Source organism: Spermophilus citellus (genome assembly GCF_964194105.1).
Source record: "Spermophilus citellus genome assembly, chromosome: 17".
In the NCBI taxonomy this organism is placed as follows: Eukaryota; Metazoa; Chordata; class Mammalia; order Rodentia; family Sciuridae; genus Spermophilus; species Spermophilus citellus.
The window spans coordinates 57,409,532-57,436,875 of NC_138199.1; the positions used below are offsets into that span (position 1 = coordinate 57,409,532).

The window sequence follows — 27,344 nt, forward strand, 5'->3', positions numbered from 1 at the left end:
TAGAAGTGTGACCATAGCATTTGGAAAGATGGAATTCAGTGGACCAGAACATGCACGGTTTAAGTGGAGAGGTGAGGATCAAAATGTAATTTTAAAATTTTAAAAAATCGGGGGGCGGGAAGTATGCTGGGGTTGTAACTCAGTGGTGAGTGCTCACCTAGCATGCCTGGGGCACTGGGTTTGATCCTCAGCACCTCATAAAAATAAAATAAAGATATTGTGTCCACCTAAAACTAAAAAATAAATTGGAAAAAAATCATGGCTGGTCACGTGACGCACACCTATAATCTCAGCAACTCCGGAGCCTGAGGCAGGAGGATCACAAGTTCAAGTTCAGCAACTTGGTGAGATGCTATCCAAAAAAATAAAATTAAAAAGAGGGCTGAAGGGCTGGGGATATAGGTTAGTGGTAGAACATCCCTGGGTTCAACCCCCAGTATCCTTCCCAAAAAGTGCGGCGGGTGGGGGTGGGTACTACATTATTGAACAACAAATGGCAAATGGAGATAACCTGTTAGTTTTTTTTGTCAGGTAGAGAATGGAGAAAAGAAGGGGAACAAAGGTGGGAAGACGAAATGCTGTATATGAAAGTTTTAGGTAAACTGCAAAAGTCTATAAATCTTAGGATTATTCTGTTATTTATTATTCGAACTCCTAGAAATTTCAAACCAGGCAGTGTGAAGAATCAGTAAAATGCTTCCATTAGATTCCAGCTTGCCGGCCATTAGGGCGCAAAGTCCTCCAGCCAATGAAACCGCGAGCTATGAAAAGCTAGCTTCAGAGCCTGGAGCAGAAGGCGAAGTGGTTGTAGAAGTGGGAAAGGAAGGATAGGCCCGATTAATATTGTCCTCCCAGGGACACCGTAGGGCAAATTTGCGGCTATTGCACTGGGAGGCGGAGCCGGCAGGAAATTTAAACCGAAGCCGCGGCGAAGGGCGCTTGGAGAATGTTGTAGTTGCACTGAAACAACGGGATTTAGGAGTCTCAAAGAGCCCGAGGGGCCTGCGAATGCAAAACGGAGACCTTGAGGCCCGTGTACGGAGGCCGATAAGGAGCCGAGATTTGATGTGTGAGCGGGGAAAGGGTACGGATGCCGGGAAGGGGAGAAAGGGGTAAGAAGGAAGGCGGCAGGGGTCATAAGAGTTGAAAAGGTACGGGATCGGGAAATGGGTTTAGGAATTGAATGGATCCGTGCTGAAGCTGAGGAGCGTAGAGGAGCCCAGGAGGGGTTTGCTGGAGAGCAGGGTATTGGCGTTGAGGCAGCAGAGGTGGAAAGGGGGCTGAGAGACTGTAGGGAAAGAGCCGAGAAGGAGGGACGGGAATTGAGGTGTGCAAGGGATGGTCAAGAGGTCTTGGGAATTGGGGGAGCAGAATGTGGCGGAGGGGGCGGAGGGACTGTGGGACCAGAGCCTTAAGGAGGCGGGGGAGTTGAGATGGAATGTGGGTCCGAAAGAAGTCGCGGTGTCGAAGGGTATGGAGTTTGGGGGGCGGAGGCCGGGGTGGGAGAAGGAGGGATGGAAGATGGAAGCCTGGGGAAGAGAGTTGAGCTGCTGCTGTTTTGTCCTTTCTCAGGCGACAGATACCTCGGGCTGGAGAGTTCCATGGCTGAGAGTAGGCTCCCTGTTACGGACCCAGGTGGGTAACCAGTCAAAAATGAGGGTGCAGGGTCACAGTTACTACCCCTGCCTCAGGGCCTCCTGGAAAGCCGAAAAATTTTATCCCTGTTGGAGTCTTCTAATTACTTAGTGGTTTTGTGTGCGTGTGGGGGGAGTGGGTGGGGGTGATCGTGTCATAGATCATTTAGGAATTGATGGTAAAATTTATGGAGTAATTTATTAAGCCCATATTCATGGTTATTTTATCAATAAACTTTACATAGATACCCAGTTAGATAAAGTGTTTTTTAACACATAATTACCCCTGCATACCTTTTCTTCTGTTTCTTTCAGCATCTATTACTTTTAGTTCTTGTTTGTTACATTTTAAGTAATAATACATTTGAATAAGTTACTTTATTCATCCTTCTCATATCATGTTACTTACTTTTGGATCTCGTTCTCTTTTTGCTGGAGATCCTTCTCCAAGAGTATTTTCAAAAGGGAACTCTGTGTCATAAACTTTCTGAGGCTTATATGCCTGAGAATATCTTTATATCACTCTTGTATTAAAATCCTTGAGTAATCACAGTATTTTCATTTTGCAAAAACTAGATGCCCTAACCCTAACGTAGCCTTCTGCTGGGCCTAAGAGAGGTTTTGAGAAGGTAACTATTCCTTTTAAAGGTTTTCAAATAATTCTCTTTTTAGCTCACTGTTTCATTCTAGCATTCTCCTGTATTGGTCCCCCTAATTTCAAGACTTTTCGTCCCTAATTAGCGGTTTCTTTTCTTTCTTTTTTTTTTTTTTTTTTTTAGAGAATTTTTTTAATATTTAGTTTTTAGTTCTTGGCGGACACAACATCCTTGTTTTGTATGTGGTGCCGAGGATCGAACCAGGGCCGCACGCATGCCAGGGGAGCGCGCTACCGCTTGAGCCACATCCCCAGCCCTAATTAGCGGTTTCTTATTGGCTTAGGATCTGGCTCCTGCTGGTCTTCCTGTCTGGTTTTACTCACCCATCTACTTTCCAATTTCCAAAATTTTATAGCATCTTTTCTTGCCAGTGTCTTTTTTTTTTTTAAGTTGTAGTTGAACACAAACACCTTCACTCATTTATTTATTTTTTTTATGTGATGCTGAGGATTGAACCCAGGGTCTCACGTGTGAGTCGAGTGCTCTACCGCTGAACCACAACCCCAGCCCCTTGCTAGTGTCTTTATACAGATTTTTTCTTTCTTTCTTTTTCTTTTCTCTCTCTCTCTCTCTCTCTCTCTCTTTGTTGGGGTGTGTGTGTGTGTGTGTGTGTGTGTGTGTGTTTGGTGAGGTCTGGGACGAGAACAGAAGTTCTTTATTCACCCTATATATTCATTCAGAAGTCTGAAACATTATTTCCTCTTTAAGTATTTTCCACCCTACATTGTTTATTCCCCCTTTACAAATGCCTCTGCTATTCTTGGACACTTCTTTCCCTATCCTCTGTATTTCTTTTTGTATGTTTATGTCATTGAGAATCAAACCTAGGGCCTCAAGCATTCTAAGCAAGCTCTTATCCCCCTTATTCATATTTTACGACTTGTCCCCCGATGTCCTTTTTCTGGTTTAAGATCCAATCCAAGATCATACGTTGTTTTGGCTGTCATAAAAACTTAGTCTCCTGAGAAGAATTTGTCCTTCTTTCTTTGTCTTAATGACCTCAGTTCTTTTGAAGCACAACTGAACAACCCTCAGTTTGGGCCACGCATTTTGGTATTTGATATTGTGCCCTTTCCGATATATGTGTCAGGAGGCACATGAGTCTCATTTTTGGTCACATTGACTTTAATCATACAATCAAAGTGGTATCTGCCAGATTTCTCCACTGTAGTTACTGTTGACTACTTTAAGAGATACTTTGAGACTTTGCAGATATGGAGGGTTAAATTTTTTCATAATAGTTTCATTGAGATATGGCCTACATGTCACACATTTTACCCACTATAAAGTGTACAACTCTGTGGCTTTTAGTATATTCATAGAGTTGTGCAGCCATCACCAAAGTCCAAGTTTAGAACATTTTTATCACCCCAAAAAGGAGCCCACACCTACTAAAATCGTTCCCAATTTTCTCCTAATCTCCCAAGCCTAGATATCTGCTAATCTACTTTCTGTCTAAGTTTGCTTCTTCTGGGCATTATCATATAAATGGAATCACATAATATATACTCTTTTGTGACTGATTTCTTTCACTTAGCAATATGTTTTCACAGTCATCCAATTGTACCATGAATCACTATATCATTTTTTCTTTAAATTCTGGGCATCAGACCAACCTAGGGCCATTTGTATATTAAGCGTGTGCTCCACCACTAAATAACACTTCTAGCCCCATGTAATTCCCTTTCGATGTTAAATAACATTCCATTGTACAGATATAACTACATTTTATTTATTCATCACTTGATGGGTATATTTGACTATTTTGAGTAATACTGTTTATTTACAAGCTATAATGTAAAATAACATCAAAAACAAACCAAGCCAGGTAGCTTTTTAAAAATTGTCAAAGCCTGATTGTGTTGGCAAGCACATATATTCCCAGCTACTCAGGAGAATGAGGCAGGAAGACCACTTGAGCCCAGGAGTTTAGGACTAGCCTAGGCAACATAAGTAAGACTCCCATCTTGAAAACAGCGAATGGTAATAATAAATAAAATAACTTTAAAATATTCAAAACCCCTCATTTTAAATTCCAATTTACTAGACTGTGTATTAGTATTCTGGGTTAAGTTTTTCAAGTATGTGACGTGTCTTTTCAATATGTAGTTTCAGATATGGCTTTTTGCCAGGTGCAGTGGTGCATGCCTATAATCCCAGTGATTCAGAAGGCTGAGATGGGAGGATTGAAAGTTTGAGGCCAGCTTTGGCAACTTGGTGAGGCCCTGATGTAAAAAAAAAAAAAAAAAAAAAAGTACTGGAGATATAGCTCAGTGTTGGAGTGTGTGTGTGTGTCTTTGTCTTTTGGTACTGAAGATTAAACCCAGATGTGCTTAACCACTGAGCTACATTCCCAGCCCTATCTATCTATCTATCCATATATATTTAAATATTTTTCCCTATTACTACTATCTTATTACTGAAGATTTTCCTGAGACTCGAGTGTTTAATGATTTGAGTGATTTTATTATTAGGATTTTTTTTTAATTATTGGAATTTTTAGTGGAATTAATAATGGTGGTGTTGATAACTACTTGTTAATTTTAAGAATATAAAGAACTGGGTAATATTTCAGTTTAAGGAAATTGGTTTAATATGTGAGGCTTCTATAGGATTAAAGGCATTATATAGTTAGGGAATGTTTTAAGATTTCTTCAAGTTTTAACATTGCATTATGAAAATTTTCAAATCTGCAGCAATCTAAAGAATTTTAGGGGCTGGGGATATGGCTCAAGCGGTAGCGCGCTTGCCTGGCATGCGTGAGGCCCGGGTTCGATCCTCAGCACCACATATAAACAAAGATGTTGTGTCCGCTGAAAACTAAAATAAATAAATAAATAAATAAATTCTCTCTCTCTCTCTCTCTCTTTAAAAAAAAAAAAAAGATACCTGAAACAAATTACAGATATTCTAAATGATTACTATTCAAACATTATCATAAAAAAAAGAATTTTAAAAGGAGCGCTCGTAGGCACACAGCTTAAAGTTTCTTGTTGCCATTTTAATATGTTTGTTTTATCACATTCCCATTCATCTTATCTTCCCTTTATTGAACCTGGTGGTGGCAGGCTGGGGATGGAACCCAGGGCCTCACACATGTTAGCAAGCACTGTGCCACTGAGGTAAGCCCCCAGCTCCTATCCAATTTTTTTTTCTCATGAATTTCAAGTAACTTTTAGACCTTAGTACATGTTCCTCTAAGTGGCTTAGCATGCATTTAATTGATTAGAATTCCATATTTGTATGTAGTTTTTTCTTTTGATTAAAATTTATATACAATAAAATGTACAATTCTAATTTTTAAAAATTTGATCAATTTCATTCCCCAGTGCCTCCCCTTTCCCTCCCCTCCCTCCCCTGATCCCCTTCTTCTGTTCTATTGGTCTCTCTTCTATTTTTTAAAATTTGTTCTAATTAGTCATACATGACAGTAAAATGCATTTTGACACATTATACACAAATGGAGCACAACTTCTCATTCCTCTGGCTGTACATGGTGCAGAGTCACACAAGTAGTGTAATCATACATGTATATAGGGTAATAATGTCTGTCTCATTCTACTATCCTTCCATCCCCACAGCCTCACCCCACCCCTCACTCCCTTCTGCACAATCCAAAGTTCCTTCATTCTTCCCTATCCACCACCCCCAACTATGGATCAGTGTCCACTGATCAGAGAAAACATTCAGCCTTTGTTTTTTTGGGATTAGCTTATTTCATTTAGCATGATATTCTCTAGTCCATCCATTTACCTGCAATGCCGTCATTTCATTTTTCTTTAAGGCTGAGTAATATTCTATTGTATATGTGTACCACATTTTCTTTATCCATTCATCTGTTGAAGGATATCTAGGTTGGTTCCATAGTTTAGCTATTGTGAATTGAGCTGCTATAAACATTGTGATGTGGCTGTATCACTGTAGTATGCTGATTTGAGTCCTTTGGGGATATTGCCAAGGAGTGGGATAGCTGGGTCAAATGGTGGTCCTATTCCAAGTTTTCTGAGGTATCTCCATACTGCTTTCCAAAGTGGTTGCAGCAGTTTGCAGTCTCACAGTTCTTTTTTTTTGGGGGGGGGGGCGGGGGCAGGGGTTGCTGGGGATTAACCCAGGGCCTTGTGCATGCAAGGCAAGCACTATACCAACTGAGATATATCCCCAGCCCTCCAAAGTGCACAATTCTTAAGGGTATTTCTGTGGGTTTTTATTTTAAAGCTATGTTGAGGTATAAATAAAATTCATATTGTACACAAATGGAGTGTTACTCTCTGTGGCTCTTTAGTTAATTTTCAGAGTCGTATAGTTAAGACTAAAATCTAATTTGAGAACATTTTCATCATCCCTAAAAGAACATCATGCCCTTTTGCAGTCATTCCTTATTCCTACTCCCAGACCTGAGTAAACACTAATCTACCTTTTCCATATATATTTGCATTTTATGAACATTTCATGTTATTGGAATCAACATATAATATTTGTGTCTAATTTTCCTCACTTAGCATGTTTTTGAGGGTCATCCATTTTGTACCATGTATCAATACTTTATTCTTTTTTATTGCTAAGTAGTATTCCATTGTATGGATATACTACAGTTTGTTTATTCATTTATATTTGAATTGTTCCCACTTTTTGGCTCTCATAAATAATACTGTTATGAACATTTGTGCATAATTTTTATCTAGATATGTTTTTCTCTTGGGTACATATCTTGGAATAGAATTGCTTCATTACGTGTTAACTCTGTGTTGAACATTTTGGGAAAGTGTCAAACTCTTTTTTTCACAGTGACTGCACCATTTTGCATTTCCACCAGCAGAGTGTAAGAGCTCTGGTTTTTCCACATCTAAGTTTCTTGAAGCTAAGTACACTAGCTTTGAAGGTGTCTCTGTGTTCCCAGAGCCTAGCACAAGGCATAGCGCACAGACTGGACTGTCACTGAGGGTTGTCTCTGAGGAACTCTTTCTTACCCCAAACTTCTTACTGTGCTCCTCTTTGTTGTTTTTTTAGGGGCTCGGCTGGGCATCTCCAGTTGTCTGGGAAAATACCAGAAAAGCTCACGAGGTGCTAGGAAACAGCCATTTTCTGGAAAGTCCTTTTACTTGGATCTGCCTGCTGGCAAGAATCTCCAGCTTTTGACGGGAGCCATCCAGCAGCTGGGTGGGGTACGTAAGCCGTTTCTCTCCGGTGATCCCGTGATGTTTTGTGGGTGACTAGTCAGGAGCTGGTGAGGGATTTTTATTCTTCCTTTCTCTCTTCCTCCCTTAAAGGCTTTCTTAAGAAATAATTCACATACCATAAAATTCACTCATTTGAAGTACACAGTTTCGCTGGGTGCATGCCTATAATCCCAGTGACTTGGGAGCCTGAGGCAGGAGGATTACAAATTCAAGGTCAGCCTGAACAATTTAGCAAGGTCCTACATAACTTAGTGAAACTCTGTCTCAAAATAAAAAATAAAAAGAATTAGGGATGTGGCTCAGTGGTTTTGGTACCTCAGGGTACCAAAAATAAAAATAAAAATGGGCACAGCTTAGTGGGGGTTTTGTTTTGCTTTGTTTTGGTTTTTGGTACCAGGGATTGAACTCAGGGGCACTCAACCTGAGCCACATCCCCAGCCCTATTCTGTATTTTATTTAGAGACAGGGTCTCACTGAGTGGCTGTAATCTGCTGGGATTACATACATGTGCCACCACGCCCGGCTTTGGTTTAGTGGTTTTTGGTATGTCAGTCCTCCATATTCATGAGCTCCTCATCCATGGATTCAACTGCACATTGATATTTTTTTTTCAATATTTATTTATGTTTTTAGTTATCGGCAGACACAACATCTTTGTTGGCATGTGGTGCTGAGGATCGAACCCGGGCCGCACGCATGCCAGACGAGCGCGCTACCGCTTGAGCCACATCCCCAGCCCTACATTGATATTTTTTAAAAATTGTGTCAATGCAAACCTTTCTTTTGCCATTATTCCCTAATCAATATACTAACAACTATGTGGCATTTACAATACATTAGGTATTACAAATAATCTAGAAATAATTTAAAGTGTATGGAAGTATGTGCATAAGTCATATGCAAAGACTGTGCCATCTAGGGTCTTGGTACCAACTCCCCATAGATACTTGGGGACAACTGGATTCACAGGGATGTTCAAATCATGTGATCCCATAGTCAATTTTAGAACATTTTCAGCACCCCAGAATAGAAGCCCCAGGGCTGGGGTTGTGGCTCAGAGGTAGAGCACTCACCTAGCATGCATAAGGCACTGGGTTTGATCCTCATAAAATAAAATAAAGATATGTGTCCACCTATAACTAAAAAATAAATAAGTAAAATAAAAAAGAAGCCCCACATTTATTTTTTATTTTTTTTAAACACTTATTCTTAAGTTTTAGGTGAACACAATATCTTTATTTTACATTTATGTGGTGCTGAGGATCGAACCCAGTGCCTCGTGCATGGTAGGCGAGCAATCTACCACTGAGCCACAACCCCAGCCCCCGAAGCCCCACATTTATTATCAGTCTCTCTGCATACCCCTGGTCCCTGGCCCTGGGTAAACACTCTACTTTCGGTTCTTGTTCTGCCATTGTTTTCTTAAGCTCATTTTCTGTATAGTTGTGATCATGATTATGTATGTGTGTGTGTGTGTGTGTGTGTTTTGATTTGGTTGTTTTTGGGTACCGAGATTGAACCTATGGCACTTAACCAGTGAGCAACATCCCCTGCCCTTTTTATTTTTAATTTTGAGACAGGGTCTCACTCAGTGGCTTATGGCCTTGCTAAGATGCTGAGGCTGACTTCAAACTTGTGACTCTTCTGCCTCAGCCTCCCAAGTTGCTGGGATTATAGACATGTACTAGCAGCTATGATTATATATATATATATATTTATGTGGTGCTGAGAATCAAACCCAGTGCCTCACCTGTGTTAGGTGGAGTGCTCTACCACTAAGCCACAACACCAGCCCCGATTATATTTTTGATTACCAACTTTTTATCCATAACCTTAAAGCATTGGCATTTTCCTGTCTTTATTGCCTAAGTACACATTATTTGTAATGTTATACAGTATAATTTTGGGTTTTTTTTTGAGGGGGTTACCAGGGATTGAACTCAGGGGCACTCGACCAATGAGTCACATCCCCAGCCCTATTTTCTATTTTGTATTTTATTTAGAAGCAGGGTCTCACTGAGTTGCTTAGCACTTCACCATTTGCTGAGACTGGCTTTGAACTCACAATCCTCCTGCCTCAGTCTCCTGAGTCATTGGGGTTATAGGTTTACAACACTATGCATGGCCTAGAGTATAATATTTTTGAGTGGATTGTTGATTTATTTAATAGCTACCTAATAAACATTTAGATTATTTCTAATTTTGAGCTCTTAGAAATGACACTGGTGAACAATTTTGGTTGAATCTATTAAAATATCTTAAAAGTATATATCATATGGTAATTTTAGTAATAGATTGACACTAGATATCTCTTATGTCTAGGAAATAGTGTGATAATGCTCAACCCAAAAGAAAATGATAACTGGGGAAACTGCATGAATATGTTTCAAATGCGGAGGCTCTTTGCTGTCAAACAAACCAGTAACTTAGCAATACAGAAACTCAGGGCAGATAATAGAATAAGGATCATCCCTAAACTGGCCCATAATTATATTTTGAACTTTTAGGCTGGGAATGGTGGCACACACCTACGATCCCAGTGGTTTGGTAGGCTGAGGCAGGAGGATCACGAGTTCAAAGCCAACCTCAGCAACTTAGCAAGGCCCTGAGCAACTCGGTGAGACCCTGTCTCTGAATAAAATACAAAAAAGGGCTGGGGATGTGGCTCAGTGTTAAGTGCCCTGGGTTCAATCACCAGTACCAAAAAAAACAAAAAAAAAGGCATGAACTTTAGTCTCTTTTAGCTCCTGCCGCATAAAAAAACACGTCAGAACTTGGGCTTAAAAACAATACTTTAGGGCTGGGGATGTGGCTCAAGCGGTAGCGCACTCGCCTGGCATGCGTGCGGCCCGGGTTCGATTCTCAGCACCACATACCAACAAAGATGTTGTGTCCGCCGAGAACTAAAAAATAAATATTAAAAAAAAAAATACTTTAGGGGCTGGAGATATAGCTCAGTTGGTAAAGTTGCCTCCTATGTACAAGCCCCTGGGTTCAATCTCCAGCATCACAAAAATAAACAAACAAACAAACACACAAAAGCAATATGTTAGTATTTGCATTGTTATGTGGATGGCTGCATAGTTTAATGGTTTCATTGGGGCTCACTCCTGTAGCTGCATTCAGCTGGAGGGTCAGCTGGGCTGAAGGACCAAAGTGGCTTCCATCACACATCTGGCACTCTCTAACTTCTTGTACAATGTATGAGAAACTTCTTACATTCTTATTTACATTGAACACATCTATAGCATTGTGTGTATTTATAGAAAGCTAGACTAGCTGGTTTACACAGTGGATACATGGCACCCTTCCCAGAAAGTGAAGTGGGGGGCTGCAAGGCCTCTCAAAGCCTGCATTCTAAAATTTTTATATATTACATTAGCCACATTCTATTGGTCAATGTGTCAGATTTAAGAGGTAAAAAAGTAGGCTCCAGTTGGGCACAGTGGTGCATACCTATAATCCCAGCAGCTCTGGAGGCTGAGGCAGGAGGATCATGAGTTCAAAGCCAGCCTCAGCAATCTTATGAGACCCTAAACAATTTGGCAAGATCATGTCTGTAAATAAAAAATTAAAAAGCCTGGAGATGTGATTCAGTGGTTAAGCATACCTGGGCTCATTCCCCCATACCAAAAAAAAAAAAAGTAGGTGCCACCTCCTAATGGAAGGAACAACAAAGTCACATTCAAAGTAATGGGTATGCTGAGGTGGGAGGAACGTTGGCCATTGAGCAATTCATGGAAGATAAACATTGCTGTGCTCCTATCCTCCAATACTTCTTTTTGCCATAACGAGGAAGATAGATGTACTCTTTCAAACTATAAAGATTTTTTAAATTGTGGAAAATTTATTTTTAAAAAATGCCATTTTAGGGCTGGGGCTGTAGCCCAGTGGCAGAGCACTTGCTTAGCATGTGTGAGGCACTGGGGTCAATCCTTAGCACCACATAAAAAACTAAACAAATAAATGCATGCTGTCCAGCTACAACCAAAAACCAATTTTTTTTTTAAGTTTTTTAGATGGACACAATATCTTCATTGTACATGTATGTGGTGCTGAGGATCAAACCAGTGCCTCACTCATGATAGGCTAGCACTCTACCACTGAGCCACAACTCCAGCCCACAAATTTTTTAAAAATGCCATTTTTAACCATTTTGGTTTTGTTTTTGTTTTTACTAGGGATTGAACCCAGAAGCACTCTACCACTATTACATTTCTGTCATCCCCCATATCTACCCCCGCCTTGTTTTGATTTTGAGAAAGGATCTCTTAAGTTGCCAACATTGGCCTTGAACTTGTGATCCTGCAGCCTCTCATGACACTGGGATTACAGGTGTATGCTACCATTCTCGGCCATTTTAGCTATTTTGAAGTGTATAGAGTTCATTGGCATCATTACCCTTATACTGTTGTGTAACCATCACGGTGGTTCCAAACTTTATCTCTTCCCAGCTCCTCATTTGTAGGTGTTTAGTTGATAGCTCGAAATTTGCCATAGTGATTAGCCCAGAAATCAACAAATGTACAGAGCAGTTTTCTTTATTCCCCCGAGTGTTGGTCTAAGTATCTGCCGATTCAGTGTTTATTTCTGTTGTGTTCCCACAAAGGCAAGTTAAATGTCAGTATGCTTCAGGTACTGTGCTGAGTTCCTGGGATACCAAGATAAGTCAGTGCTCTCAAGAGGTTTGTAGTCTGGTTAAGGTGAGCAGACACCTATATTATAGCTGAGTGTCAGTCAAACCCTTTTTTGTTTGACTTTTTATGCTCCTTTTTGTATTATGGTCAAGATAACAGCAGCATTTGGATGCCCCAGTGTGTCTTACACAGAAAAAATCATGGCCAAACCAAGCTACTCTTTTCTTGCACAGCACCTCCAGTGTGTGTGTGCAGACTCAGACCAGTGAAAGAACTCAAAGCCTATGGCCTGGGTCAGGAACAGCAGTTCCTGGAGGGATATATAATATATATATATTTTATTTCATAATGATGTTTTCTTGGGGACTCGTTGCAGAGGTGCATTTAGTCTATTTAAAGACATTGATTCTGGAACTTCTGGCAGCCAAGATTTCCTTTTCCAGCTTCTTGATATTGACAATTCTACATCTGCTTTTTGGTTTTCAGCCACTTCTGTGATCTGGTTTCAGGTAATTGAGGGTTTTCTGAGCAAAGAAGTAAGTTACATCGTGTCCAGCCGCAGAGAAGCAAAGACAGAAAGTGGTGAGACAGGCCACAGAGGCTGCCTCAGCCCCAGCGAGGTCAAAGTGGAAACATCCTCTGTAGCCAGTCCCAAAGGCAACCATGCCAAGCCTTCACAGAAACCTGTGCACTCGGTAAGAACTTCATGGGATAGGGAAGACGTGGTCCACAAAAAAAGCAAGTAGGTGTTGGTAAACCCTTTTAGGTAGTTGTGGGGAGCCATTCTGACACGTGATTGGGTGACTCCCGTTAAGGGCCTGAGGCGCTCTGGCTGTGTCGGAGCTATCCCGACCCTTTCCTGATGAGAGAGCCCATCCGTATGGGGGTGTGCCTGACCACTGACCCCGGAGACCCAATCACTGACCCTGACCTTGGAGTGCAGCCCCCCCTCAACCTTCATTGGATGGAATTCTCCCCTGAATCTCTTGTCCCCCCAAATAAAAGGCTACTCCCCGGCGTGTTCGCTCTCTCTCTCTCCTGCTAGCCCAGAGTAATCCTCGCTGCCCTGCTGGGCGGCTGGAGGCAGGGAAACAGGGAGGCGAGCCGTCTCGGACCTAGCAATGTAAAATAAGGTACTGTCTGTGTGTTTTATTTTGATCTCTTCTAACTAACTTAATGCCAGAACCTCATTAATGAAACCACTGCGCAGGCCGCGTGGTAGAGGTAGTCTAGTTTGAGTTTTAGCTGGTTTAATTTAATTTCATTTGAATTCAGAGACTGATAATATTTTATCACAGTTCTGAATCTAAACACCTCAGCAATGCTCCATCCTCATGCTATCCCTCTATGCTCTATGTCACCCTTTATGAGGACTTCAGAGTCACAAGTTCAGAAACCAGAGGAAAGTCCTCTATAAAGCAGAGAGGACTTGTTGGAATTGGCCTGGCTTGGGCAGGAGTACACCCAGGATGCAGCAGTTCCCTTTTCCATTGTTCTCATGTATGAACCACCAACAGTTGGGACAATACACATGCCATCTCTTTGATATATGCACCATGGCTTTTTACCCCTGGACTTGCATGTTTGTTTTTGTTTAGTTAGGCTAAGATTAAGATGTCCATGAATATACCCTGTTCATGATGTTCATGATGAGGGACGAGTCTTCCAAGAAGCAAAGAAAAGATTTTATAAAATGAAACACTTGCTAACATTATCTGCTAGAGAGTCCAGAGACTCTTATTTAAAGAAAGGTCTGAGAACATCTGTGACAGTTTGACCTTGCATATTTTCAAAATGTCTTTCTCCATTATGGTTCAGGCTGCCAATGGTGCAGCTACCTGTGCGTGATCTAAACTTACAGATGGGTTTATCTTTACCTCCTAAAGGTTCTCTAAACTCTCATTTCTGCCTATCCTCAGCTGATACTGCTCCAAACTTTCCAAGGGACATTTAAGACACTACCACCAGCTTATGTGTAAATATCTGTGTATATGTTTTGTGGTCTACATATTTTGTTTTCTTTCTGTCAGGTGCCTTTGAGCAGAGGGAAGGAGCTTCTGCAGAAGGCCATCACAAAGCAGGTGAGTTGGGCCAGGCATGGTGGCCATGCCTTTAATCCCAGCAACTTGGGAGGATAGCAAGTTTGAGTTCCACCTCAGCAACTTAGCAAGACTCTGTTTCAAATAAATAGGACTGGGGATATAGCTCCTTGGTAAAGCAACCCTAGGTTCCATTCCTAGTATCAAATAGCAAAAAGAAAAGAAAAAGAAAAAAAAGATGGGTACGAGTAGGCATGGTGACGTGACTGTAGTCTAATGACTTGGGAGACTGAGGCCGAAGGATTGCTTAACCCAGTTTGATGCCAGCCAGCTTGGGCAACAAAATGAGACCTCATCTCAAGACAAAAAAACGATGGGAACCTTGGCCAGAATGAGGGAGACTGTGCTACCAGACTGAACCAGCATAGCTTCCGGCTTGTCAGTGAGAACCTCACTTGTAGTCATCGTGTGTACTTGTGGTGTACTGAGAGCTTCCCTCACAGAACCCTCCCAACAGAGCTCTCTTAGAAACACATGCTCCTTCATGGTCACGAGGTGGCTAGAACAGAACATGTGGGCACATTCAGTGTGTGTCCTCCTAGATTGGCCACCCAGAATGGAGGACAGGGTATCTTCCTTGGGGATAGTATGCTCTCTCCCCTGCCTCCATCCAAATCCCCGCTTGGGTGACCCAGGGCTCTCACAGTAATGTCAACCTGTCCCATCATGCTTTGTCCTTGTGGTGTTTCTACTCTGTCATTTCAGGGGAGCAGCAGCGGAAGAGGCAGTGGGAACAGCAGCAGCCTCCTGACCAATGCCCGCTCCTGGGGAGTAAGGGTCCTGCATGTGGACGGTACTGGTCCCTGCTGGGCACCTGTGGAGGGAAGCATTGATGACTTTAGGAAAGTCGGCTTTTAGAGGGATCAGGGCTGCATAAGCTTCCAGTATTGGAAGCCAGACGTACTCAGTTCCTATGTTGCTCCACGAAAGTGGGAGGGTGTGGGGCAAGCAGGATAGCATATAGCAGAGTGTGTGCACCTCAGAGGGATTAGGTAAACTGTCCACAGTCTCACCAAAATGAGCAGCATGGCCCATGTTCTGACCTAGTTTGGTCTGACAGTAAATGCTGTGTTCTTTTTTCCATATGGTTGCCTCACACTATAAATGACCGATTTGCTCTTGTGGTAAGTCTATAATAGAATAGTGTTCCATAATTGGCTTATGGAGTCTGATCTCCTGCTCAGCTCCACTCTGAGTCTGGGATTTTCCCTGATCCATTATAGAGGAGTTGATCTAGATAGGACAGTCTCCAGATGCCAACTAGGTGCTACCAAGATTTTTCAAGGGAATCAAAGGGCTGTGCAGGGGATGTTCCTGGTCTGGGGTGGAGGCAGGGACTCCATCCCACTGCAATGTCATCCTTGCCTGACTTGATCTCATTTTCTGCCTTTCGTGGTGCTAGGGAAGCTCCTGCCTCCTTAGCCCCTGCTGGGTTTTCTACCTGAGGACACACCTGCATAGCTAAAAGTTCTGGGTTTTCCCCACAGATGCCACTCTTTACAGTCTTTGAGCCATAAGGCACTGCAGTCCAAAACTGAATTATATTCAAAGCTACAAAAAAACATGAAGCCAGTTTAGGTGGTTCCTGCCATAGAGGACCCAGCCCCTACCTCTGTTGTCAGGAGGTGCAGAGGTAACTTGTAGCCAGAAGGTGGCAGACAAGGATGGCATGATCCAGCTGACTAGGCCAGGTGACCAAGTTAGTCCTCCAGCCCAGAAAGGGACCATGAGGGATAACTAAGAAGTTTACGCCTCTGCTATGGCCTTTGTCTTCTCTACAGAAATGATGATGCACATGCAGCAGCTGTCCCATGGTTCTTCATGTGTAAAGAAACAAGAACCGAAGCAGCAGGAGGTAGGTCAAACCCACGGGTGGTTTTCAGTGGACTCTGACAACTTGGTAAATCCCTGACCCACCTAAGCCATTGTTTCCTGGCCATTCTGAAAAATGTAATAGGAGTGCAGCTCCTCTGTCACCTCATTCTGTATGTCCACAGCTTTACATTGCCCTTTCTCTCACTCTGTGGATGTCCCATGTGATACTTACCCCACTAAGGCATTCACTGCAACCCTGGGCCAAGGACTGCACCTGGTCATCCTGACCTAGATAGAAATTCCCAAGTGCTCTTGACCTCCTGGCAAGGCTGTCATTGTAGGAACAGTTCTTGGCCTGGGAATGAGCCCACAACTGGATGGACTGGGGAGGGAGTTGTATCATGAAATAGCAGCTGTCTTCCAATTCTGTGTTTAATTTTTCCTTTCTTTATCAGGGTTAGAACTCTGGGTACCCCATCAAGAGAGCCCAGGCTCACTTAAAGCTGCCATGTCTTCACCCAAGCCTAAATCTAAGGATCAAACCTGCAGATCTATTTGCATGGCCTGGCGTCTGGGAGCAGAACTAATAGTTGTAGCAAACCACATCCAAAGTGGCTGGAGTTTGGGGGCTTTCCTTTTGCTAGATATATTTTTGTTCAAAATTCAAAAAGATATGCAGTGAAGTCCTCCTACTTCTACTCCCCAGCCACTGACCTGCCTCCCTGGCAAACAGTGGAAGCAGTTTTTCTGTGTCCTTCTAGGCCTCTGTGCACATATAAGCCAGTTTATCAAAAATTCCCCCCTTTATACAAATGCTTTTTTAACTTTGCTTTGACTTAATAACCTATTTTGTAGATATTTTGGAGTTTTTTGTAATAAGATTTCTACATAATCTGCTGATATGCAAGGGAATATGCTGGACTTCTTTGGCTTGTGTTTGCCCTCAAAGTGTGGCCTAGAGGAGTATCTGGAACCACCCTGGGCTCAGAAGCACAGGCAGTCATGGACCAACTGGATCTCTCATTCTGGTTCCCTTCCCCAGCTCTTTAGCTGATTATTTTATTCCATTTAGGATTTTTGTTTGTTTGTTTGTTTTTATTGTAATATTTTTTAGTTGTAGATGGATAAAATACCTTTATTTGTTTATCTTTATGTGGTGTTGAGGATTAAACCCAGTGCCTTATACGTGCCAGGCATGTAGAAGCCAGGGTCTCTGACAGCCCTACTTGGTCCCCCTTACTTTGCCCTCTGTCCACTGTGATGTCTCCTTACCTAGGCATCACAACTGGGGTTGTACCTCACTGTTCTACCAGTGAGCTACAACCCCAGTCCCTCCATTTAGCTTTTAATATCAGCTTTATTTGACCTTAGTTTAAATGTTAGTTTTGGCCCACAGAATAAGGGTACACAAGGTGGCCACTGGAAACCAAGTGTCCTCATTCTGTTAGGTGACCTGAAATGGCAGCTGTGCCTAGAAAATAAAAGCATCTCCTCTAAGTTGGTGCTTTCACTTGCTTTAGTTTCATCTGTGCCACATCCTGTGAGGTTAGAAAATGGCCCTCACAGTACTGGCGGTGCAGCTCCAGTTCCTACCCAGGCCTGAGGGACTCCAAAACTCTTCTCTACACAGTCCTGCATCTTTTCCTCAAAGAGCCAGCCGCCATTGAAATTCAGAGAGGACTCTCCATTCATCATGGCCCTGAGAGGCAGGGGGAGCCACTGTGCCCCTGTCTGCTGTAGCTCACAGCCTAGGAGTCGGGTTCTGCAGCCTCTCAACAGCAGGAAGCAAAGTGGGACAGACTGAGTAACTCCGCGTACCAGTCCCAGTTCCTCGACCCCCGTGGCTCCCTCACATCCTTAACCTATTTTCCCTTTCCATTTAGGGAACATGTCCAGGAGTGGAGTCAAGAACGCGGAAAGGTCAGTATGGTAGCTTTTCCTCATCTAATTGCAATCCCTCCTTCTATAAACACTTCCCCACGACTCCCTCTGAGGCAGCATCTGTTCACTTCTCTGTGGCAGGAAGCAAGTCCAGGTTGTGTTGCCCCCTCATGTTTCCAGGGCCTGGGCCTCAGATTTCTGGGGCGAGAGAGGTATGCCCAGGTACAAATGTAGAGCTACTGGGCCAGGGCTTCTCCTTGAGAGTTGGGACCCCATGCAGGCCCTTTGGCTTCTATATCCTCTGGCTGTTCCTGGGTATTGACTGAAGTTTAGCATCCTTCTCCTGATTTAGTAGCAGTTTGGGGTGGGCAGTTTGACAGCTGCCTACCGTTTTCAGAAATGCCAAACTCCCCAAAACTGACAAACAGGCAGATTGATGGACTGTGTCTCCTGGCTTCTCTTGGACAGCAGGAGAGTTTCTCCCCCTGGATGTTTCTCCCAAATATGCTCTTTAAGTGGCATTTATTCCTGCACAAGAAGGAGCTAAGAAAAGTCACTTGGCACTTCCTCATGCTCGAAAATCAAGGAAGTCTGTGGGGGAATTGGTTTTAATCATTGTCTGTTAATTAGAAAGACAAGAAATTGTCCCCAGAAAGTAATTAATGGGAGCTGCAGCCCAAGGAGAAAAGGCTGCTTTGCTTAGGTGCTAGGATGGCTTCCAGAGGGGTTAGGAATTCTGAGGTACCGGCCTCCCGAGGGAATCTGTGGCTGTTAGGTCTTCCTGGGCTTCCAGCCTGCCTAGACTACACCTCCGACAGGACTCCTAGTCACGGTGGGAAGATAGAGAGGTTCATAGTGCCCAACTGATTTTGTAAGTTGTGCAATAACTAGCATAATAGAGGAGAGGGGTGGGTCACCTGACTCGGAATTTGTCTTATCAGCACCCCTTGCCCCTATTTTTTTTTCAGGAACTTGAGATCACTGAACATACTTTATCCCTCTTCCCCTTTGCTCCCTCCCATAATCCTCATGAAGAATGCTGCCTGGGGAGTTTTCAGGTCCCTTAGGATTCTGAGATACCAAGAACCAAGGTCTAGGAACTTTGTGGACCATAACTCTGTATTTAGCAGAAATCAGCAGGGCCTGGGTCTCTTCTACCAGCCATGTTTCTAATGGTCGTGGTACCCTTGGTGGGTGACAGCCTCCAGAACATGCACACAGGAGGTCCTGCTGAGGGAGGACGCAGCTAGTGCTGCAGTTACTCTGCAGCCTCCGCTAGTGCAACTCACTCTCCCTAAGAGAGGCTGGAAGAGATGGGAGGGGTGCTCACTTCTGCCAAATGGAAAGGCACAGGCTCTTAGGCTTTGGCAGAGCCTTGCCTCTTGGAGCATTTCCTGTGTGTGTGGTGTGGGCTGTGCTCTAAGGCAGGCAGAGAGCTAATGTGTGCTTCTTCCCCTTCCAGTGGCCAGACTAAAGGCACCATTCCTCAAAATCGAAGATGTGAGCATGTAAGTAGAACCTCCTCTCTCCTCTTCCCCCTTCCCAGGCCTGCAGAGAGGAGGAGGGAGAGGTACTCAGGGGACCCAAGCTGACATGTGGACATGGAGTGCCTCAACCCTGCATCTTCATCTTCCCCACAATTTGCTTTCTTCCACTGTCGAAGAGAAGTCTCACACAGACCAAGGGGAGCCTCTGAGGGTGGCATTATGCAGTTGATACTCCTCTGGGAGATGAGTCAGAGGTTAATGATCCTGTGTGTGAATTACCTTCATTTAATACTCTCCTTTTATGAGCTCCTTGTGTCCCATCCTGGCTCATTATTGCTGCTCCTTGCTGGGTGTGTGCTGACACTTAATGTCGATTCATTTCTGGTTCAGTCACAGTGCTAGTACAGTCCACGACATCTTGGCTGAAGTATAAATGCATGAGGTGGCACTGGGGATTCCCTTGTCAGACCACCTCGTACATGATAAAGGCTTTCAGTTTGGCTTTGAAAGGCCCTTTTCAGGCACATATCTCATGACAGCCCTGGGTGAGAAACAGCATAAATCCATTCTTTCCTAGAGGGAAAACTGAGGTCAGAGAAGCCAGGGACTTGTACAGCCACTTTGCTAGTAAATTACAGCCGGGGTCCCTGACTGCCCTAATTGGTCCCCCTTACTTTGCCCTCTGTCCACTGTGATGTCTCCTTACCTAGAGCAGGAGGATCACCTTGATAATGTTAACCTGATGAGCCCTTGTCAGCCACCTTGGTTATCAGTGTCTTTGATACTAGGACAAAAGTCCACGTGAATCAATAGTTATTTCCTTTTTAAAAAAGATTTAAAGGAAAAAAAGACCATTTGTGCACAACAGGGACTACTGGGACCAGAACTTTCTGGGTCCTTTAGCCTCAAGCAGGGCACCCCCAGAGCTCCAAGCCCATCTTCTCAATGGGCCTACATTCCCTTCTTAGTGTCTGCAGACAGTAGGATTGGCTTTGGTGGCCCAAAGGCACACGGAAGGCACTCCCTCCAGTTCTAGAGGAGTGAAGCACGTGCTCTTCAGCCCCTGCACCACAAGATAAACACAAGGAACTCAGATGCAGTGTCTGAGATACTGCCGCTGCCTTGGTACTGGTACTGTACATGGCAGGCACAGGTCATATCACTGTCACCAGAGGGGTTACACAGCTTGTGTGTTCCCAGCATCACAGACCAGAGAAGAAATTCAAGCAGAACTGAAGTTTCTGGTGATTCTTTTCATGTGCTGTTCTGAAGCAGTAGCTTTTCAAAGCCGGTTTGCCTGACCAACATGAAACCTCCTAAGCAGAAAGTGTTGTTAAGGGGAAAGAGAGGTGCCAGGATTGCAAGCACCCATTCTGCTTAAGGATCCAAAAAGACTTATTGGTTAATTCCCTTCTGAGGCCCAGGCACTCTCCCCACCACCACCACAACCAGAGCATGGGCTACTCCAACCAAGCACAGCGCGCCCGTGCCCGGCAGTGACCTCAGTCAGCAGGGTTTACAGAGTACACACAAATCGGTTCTGGCTCTGTAAGTTTCCTAAATGTCTTCAACTTCAGGCAAACTGCCAGAACCCTCCGTATAGGTCTGGCTATCCAGAATCTTCATTTGCACCTCTGTTTTTTGTTCAGAACACCAGCCCTCAAATGGTGCCAAGGACCCTCCTAGTGCAAAAAACACTTCCCTTCATAGAACGGAAAAATCACTGCTATGACTTAAACATTCTTCCATGTAGGTTCTGCCAGGTTAAAGTCCGTGAAAGTTGTAGGGTCAAGAGGCAGAATGGGAAGAACCAGCCCAGGAATCTGTAGTGGAGGTTTGTAGTGTGGTCTTGGCCACTTACTAGTCATGAGCTCTTGAGCAAGTCACAGAGCCTTTTGGGTTTCCTTTCTTCTGTCAAATTGGATAAGACCACTTATTCCATTCAGCCCAAAGGGTGCTTATAAGATTCAAACAAGCATGAATATGTACACATTGGGAAAGTAGAGGAATGCGAGGCATTGCACACAATCCCAGCTACTCTAGAGACGGAGGCTAGAGGATTGTTAAGTTCGAGGCCAGCCTGGACAACTTGGCAAGACACTGTCAAAGTACAAACAGCTGGGGAGGCAGCTCAGTGGTAGAGCACTTGCCTAGCATATACAAGGTCCTAATTTCAATCCTCATTACCACAAAGAGAAGAAAAGGAAGAGAGGGACAGCATAGTTAATGGTACTAATTTTACCTAGAAAGGCTGGTAAGAGTTCTATTTTAGAACTTAGAAAATGTCAGGATTAGAATTCCGTAGAGAGGCTAGCCCCCTTCCTCATCGTCTCCCTTCCCCACTATAGTCAAAGTGGAAGTTTTTTGTGTTTCAGGAAGTTTCGTCCTTTCCACCATCAGTTTAAATCCTTTCCTGAAATTTCTTTTCTGGGACCCAAAGATGCAAGTCCCTTTGAGACCCTGACAACCCCGGGCAGCTCACACTGTACCAGGTAGGTCTTTTTGATTCCTGAGTACCAAGGACTGGTGACAGGCCAAAGTCCTCCCCCTCAGGGCCCTGCTGGTCAGATTTGGGAATGGCCATCTGTTTGCTCCTTTGGCAAAGTCTATTCTGGGAACTTAGCCCAGAGAAGAGAGGCACTGGGAGTATTCATCCATTTTATTTGGTGTTCTTCATCTCTACTAAGGAATTTAACTTAAGTGTCCAGAGGGCAATAGACTGGTTTCTCAAACTCAGATCTGTAGACCACCATTATGAGAGTGCCCCTATGGTGCCATTGAAAAGTGCGGGTTCTCTCTGGGAGTGGTAGCATATGCCTGTGGCACTTGCCAGTGACTCCAAACACTAAGGCAGGAGATCACAAGTTTGAGATTGGCCTGGGAAATTTTATAAGACCCTGTCTTAAAATAAAAAGGCCTAGGGATGTAGCCCAGTGGTAGATGACCCCTGGATTTAACCCCTAATATGACAAAAAACATGGGTGTTTTTAATATCTCTGATCACATATGTATGTGTATATGAGATAGATGGTTCCTAGACTCAAGTCCACAACTATAGAATCAAAATCTCTGATCATTGAGCCCCAAAAACTGCATTCCTAGAAGTTTCCAGGTGTTATCAGTGCACATCAAAGTTTGAGTCCTGTTAGGCTAAACACAAGGAATAACTAGGAATGAGACCAAAGGGACTCTCTACATTGTATGGCCGTGGCAGCTTGTAGCTTTGTTTATGTTCATACTCCACAGATGTTAGAGAGTTTGAACTTCACAAAGAATTCAGCTCATGTGGTGGACTAGCTGTCTTCTCAGATGCTCTCTAACTTCTGAGCCAAGGGCTAGTTCATGGGCTGTCTCAGCCCAAAAGCTCCTGGGATCATGGACAGCCTGTGAGCTTCTCATAGACAGAGGCTGTGGGTCAGGACATAGTGCAAATGGGAGGGGAAAAAGGAATGTGGCAGTAGATGGAGGCAGGAACTGGGAGAGAATGGCCTGAGGGTAAGTCCCAAATGTCTTAATTCTTTTCCTGGAAGGTACAAGGGATACCAGGAGAGCCAGTTAGGAGGTGGCCCAGGCAAAGCAGGGTAGCTAAGCTTGGTATGACCTGGGGGTTGCAGAGGAGCTGGGAGGCCATAAAGGGAAGACAGTGAGGCATTGAAACTTTGGTATCTCCCTGGGCACAGGATTGGGTCAGATAGAACATCAGGGTGCAGTGTGTGTGTGTGTGTGTGTTTGAATTTCTTTCTTTTTTTTTTTTCCATTTTTCCTACAAACTATTCTAGTGATGGCCTCTGCTGTCCCTACTTACTCTCACCTGTGGTTTCAGAGATGTGGGTGCGGAGAAGACAGATAAGAGAGGCTGCAGTGGTACACACCTGTAATCCCAGCAGCTTGGGAGACTGAGGCAGGAAGATTGCAAATTCAAAGCCAGCCTCAGCAAAAGTGAGGCACTAAGCAACTCAGTGAGACCCTGTCTCTAAATAAAATTAAAAATAGGGCTGGGGATGTGGCTCAGTGGTTGAGTGCCCAAGTTCAATCCCCAGTACTCCCAAATAAAAGGAGAGAGGGAGAGAGAGGCTACCCACACAGAGGCTTCACCTTCCTTGTTGCCTCTCCTGCCACCCTTGGACAACTAGCACCGAGGGTAGGACAAACCTGCCCATTGTGCCTGCTTGGCCCCTTGGCCATCTTGGTCCTTCCCCTCCCTCACCTGAGCTCTAGGCCTTGAGCAGCAGCTCCTCCTCTGGGGACCCTAGTAGTGACCTCTTTTCCCCGACCCTATATCTTTCACAGAGAATTTAAGGACCAAGAGCCAAGCGTTCAGTCAGCTGTGTGCACCATGCCCAGGAGGAGGAAGGGCTATTGCGAGTGCTGCCGGGGGGCCTTTGAGGATCTGCACGTGGTGAGCCGCTTCCCCATTCCCCACATTGTTCTGAGAGCGCCCAGCCTGCAGTCTCCACCTTGCATGTCCTCCACTGAGGCTGGCTGGAAGTTCCTTTCATCCCATTCCAAACTTGTCTAATGCCCTCTGCCATCTCTTGCCCTGGACAGCATCTTCAAAGTGCCCAGCACCAAGCCTTTGCCCTAGAAGCCCGTTCATATGCAGAAGTTGATCGGATCATCGCCCAGCTCAGCCACAGCTTTATAGAAGTCCCTTCCCAGGCCAGCCTCCCCAGGTGAGTGCCATAGCTGCAGACACACCTGCATTTTCTCTCTCCTGTTGCCCTCCCCAGCTGGGAAGGAACCCTCAGGTTGGCAGGACCAGTCTATAATATTTTCCTCACCTTTCCACCATCCTCTATCCTATTTGTTTTAGGGGTGGCCATTGGCACAGTAGAGAGTGAGCAGTTCTGGTTAGCTAGAAGTGGACATAGTTCCTGAGTCCCTCTGGAGGGTAGTGAGCAAGGTCCTTCTCCCTCTGTGGAAGTTACTCTCAGAAAGAAGGATTGCCTGGGGTTTGGTGGAGATTCCCAGACTCATTGAGCCCAGCTTCTCCAGCTACCCACCAAGGGTAGACCCTCTCCTGCCTGGAGCTGTGGCTTCACTTCTCACCCAGGTTCAGCTTGGACAGCCAGGTTCTGCTACTGTCTGCATCTACCAAAGGGCACAGCCTCCTCTATGAAGTCATTCAGTAGAAGAGCCTCTACCCTATTCCTCTGGCCAGCCCCAACCACAGGCCACAAAGCCAAGAGGAGCACACAGCTTTGGCTGCTCCACAGTATCAGACCAAGAGAGGCCTTTCCCAGAGGGGCAGCTCTCTTCAGCACTAAACCCAGAAGAGGCCACTTGCCCTGTCCTCAGCCCCAGCCCAAGAGGTTCCCATCTTGCTGCCTGTTCTGAAGCTGAACCTGCGCTCACTGGGTATTTCTGTCCCCACAGGCAGTCAGATTCCACAGCTTCTGAATGTGACGCTCTCCATCCTGACACATTGTCCCCAAGCCAACCCTCCCCTCCCAGGGTAGCATCTCCTAGGATGAGGAAAGAAGATGACTGCCAGGCCCCAGGTACCCCAGAGCAGGATGGAAAGGTGGACAACGTGGAAGCATCACCTGAGCCTGCAGGGACCGGCCAGGTACCTGGACCACTAGCAAGTTGCCAGGAGCTAGGGGGACCAATTGATGTGCTTGTGGACCCTTCAAAAACACCAGTTTCCAGGAGCCCCATTTACCAGCACCTCCTGCCCAGCTCTGATTTTATGGACCTCTCCTCTGGCCTGGACCTGGCATCTGTTGGTCACAAGCGGAAGATTCAGTTCCCCAGCAGCATCGCTGAGAAGAGGCCAAATGCCTCATTTCTTGTACCTGGAGCCGCCAGCCCCTGTGGCCCCAGGGCAGCTGATAGCAGGCATCTTCTCTCCCTTCCTCTTCCCAGCTGTGAATCTAAGCCCCAAGCCTCCCTCCGGCCCTTTTGCCACACACAGGCCTGCTGCTCCCTCCCAGACCCCTTACCCTGGCAGTCCACAGACAGACCAGTTGAGTTTTGGACCACACAACCCACCTGGCCTGGGAGAGAATGGCTCCTGGGACCTGAGGATTCTGAGTGTACAGCCCCTGGTCCTATACCCCAGCAGACTGACCAGCCCCCTAGCTGTCCCACAGGCCCCAACCAGCTGCCTGCCCACCTGCACTCCCTCGTGGGAGGGCCTGCAGGAAGCCAGGCCACCTCACTTCCCCATCCTCTGCCAGCCAGCATGGGAGCTAGCTGTTCCAGATGGTTCTGGGCCCCTTCATCTCTCCAAGTGCCTTGTCTCCCTGTCTCCCAGGCCCAGCCCTCACCCAGAGCTGCTTCTGTGAGTCCCTAGGTTTTCACACAACCGGCCAGCTCCAGCCCGCAGAGCCACAGATCTAAGTTCTACCTTGCTTGGTGTTATACACTGGCCAGGGCCAGCTAAGACCAGGGGAGTGGAGCCCTAGGTCTGGTCTTTGAGGTACAAGTAAGTAGCTATGCCCAGCCTTGCGGAGCCCACAAAGCAGACCTCCTGCCTGCAGGTTTGGGGGAAGGACCAAGAGCCTTAGGCTAGGGGCTGCTCTCTCCTGCCTCTACCTCCAGCCATGGCCAGCCCCACACCCGGAGGCAGAGGCAAGACTGGCATAGGGAAGGAACCATGAAGAAGCTGGGGTGGCAGGAGGCCTGCCGGCCCAGCATCCAGGCTCTTGTCTCTTGCAGAGCAGAGGGTTAGTTGTTGGTGTTCCCCACCCCCACCCAGGCTCCTTTCCCACAAGCATGTGGTCTCTCCTGCTCTCGGATGCCTGTGCGTGTCCCCTCCCCCAGCCCCCCACGCTCACACAGATCCTCAGGAACATATGAAGCAGAGGAGGGGCCCAGGCTGCAGCACTGCAGTGCTCCCTCCCCCATGCACTTAGTCGGGCCCAGCACTGACCTTTCCCCTGAGCCCAGGATGCGGCTGTAGCCCTCTTTGGGGACCCTTCAGCTCTCCTCTGCAGCCTCAGCTCAAGCTGCCCACCCGGAGTTCTGCTGTTCCAGGGTCAGTGTCTCACCTGCCAACTTCTGCATCTCCCTCTTCCCTCCCTCCTTCCCCAAGGACCTCCCCCCATTTCTTACTGCCAAGCCATTAATCTGGAGACAGAAATGAGTTTGCTATCGATTCTTTGGCCACTTTTTTTTTTTTATTACAATTTGTACTGTGGTTCTTCTCACCCTTCTGCCTTTGTGTGTTTGTCTCTTTAAATGTTGAAGCTCCCTGAAGCCTGGTGCTATTCTGTGTCTCCTTTCAGAGGAAGAAAGGGGGGCCTAGCTGCGGGTGAAGACCTGAGTTGTTAGTTTGGAAATAGAGCAACTGTGTGCAGCCCTCCTTAGAGGCCCTGTTTGGCCTTTTTATGCCATTCCTGTTAAATTTCACAATTCATCTTGATTTGGGAAATGTGAATAAATTTGTTAAATAGCAAAGAGATGGAGTGCAATGTCTCCGTCCTCAGTGACCTGAGGCAGGGGTGAGGGTCCAGCAGATACCAAGAAAATAGCTGGGTAGCAGAATGGGGCCCCCTGCAAGTGGGGAATGTGAGTATCACCACCCTCCTGTGGCCTGGCCTGGGTGCTGAGGGCAACAGGAGCACCCATCCTTGTTCAGCCTCTTCCTACTCCCGTCTGGGCACTCACTTGGCTCTGCTACCCAGCAGAGGGCATGCCCATCACCCGCCACCAAGAAAACTCCTCTGCCCCAATGGGCATTCCTGCTCCAAATCCTCTCCCCTTCCTCAGGGCCCTGATAATGGCTTACTTCTGGGCCCTACTAGGAATGTCCCTTTCCTTTTGTGACATACAGAGATGACTGCTCCCCACTGCCTTCCCCATCATGGCACCCGATTCTCCTCTTTTTCAGACTTTGCTGTTACCTTTGTGAGCTGTTCACTCAACACCTATCACACGGGTTCTGATGCCCTCCTTGCCATCACCAGGGCCCATTTCTCCCGCCTCATCTCTGACCCATCTCAATCACGGTG

The 27,344-nt window shown here is 45.4% G+C and overlaps 1 protein-coding gene across 8 annotated transcripts; it reads left to right on the forward strand.

Moving 5' to 3' along the window:
- DBF4B (DBF4B-CDC7 kinase regulatory subunit) lies at positions 1-27,344 on the forward strand. Of its 8 annotated transcripts, none has more exons than XM_081271380.1 (13): positions 1-71; positions 1,573-1,635; positions 7,298-7,452; positions 12,614-12,799; positions 14,135-14,185; positions 14,909-14,996; positions 15,985-16,058; positions 17,902-17,938; positions 19,362-19,407; positions 21,762-21,878; positions 23,677-23,785; positions 23,935-24,059; positions 24,763-26,719. In XM_081271380.1, exons 1-13 carry the CDS (start codon positions 29-31, stop codon positions 25,682-25,684), a joined length of 2,016 nt encoding a protein of 671 aa, XP_081127506.1. In that variant the 5' UTR covers positions 1-28; the 3' UTR covers positions 25,685-26,719. The 8 variants fall into 8 exon arrangements, with proteins under 8 accessions (XP_081127506.1, XP_081127504.1, XP_081127505.1 ...); XM_081271378.1 differs by lacking the exon at positions 1-71 and adding an exon at positions 841-1,084; XM_081271379.1 differs by lacking the exon at positions 1-71 and adding an exon at positions 842-1,069.

Bases quoted from the DNA above. Each gene is read 5' to 3' on its own strand.
- DBF4B (XM_081271377.1), top strand. From the start codon at position 1,434: ATGGAATGTGGGTCCGAAAGAAGTCGCGGTGTCGAAGGGTATGGAGTT. The intron at 12,800-14,134 runs GTAAGAACTTCA...TCTTTCTGTCAG, and splicing joins CACAGAAACCTGTGCACTCG to GTGCCTTTGAGCAGAGGGAA. The intron at 19,408-21,761 runs GTAAGTAGAACC...TTTGTGTTTCAG, and splicing joins AAAATCGAAGATGTGAGCAT to GAAGTTTCGTCCTTTCCACC.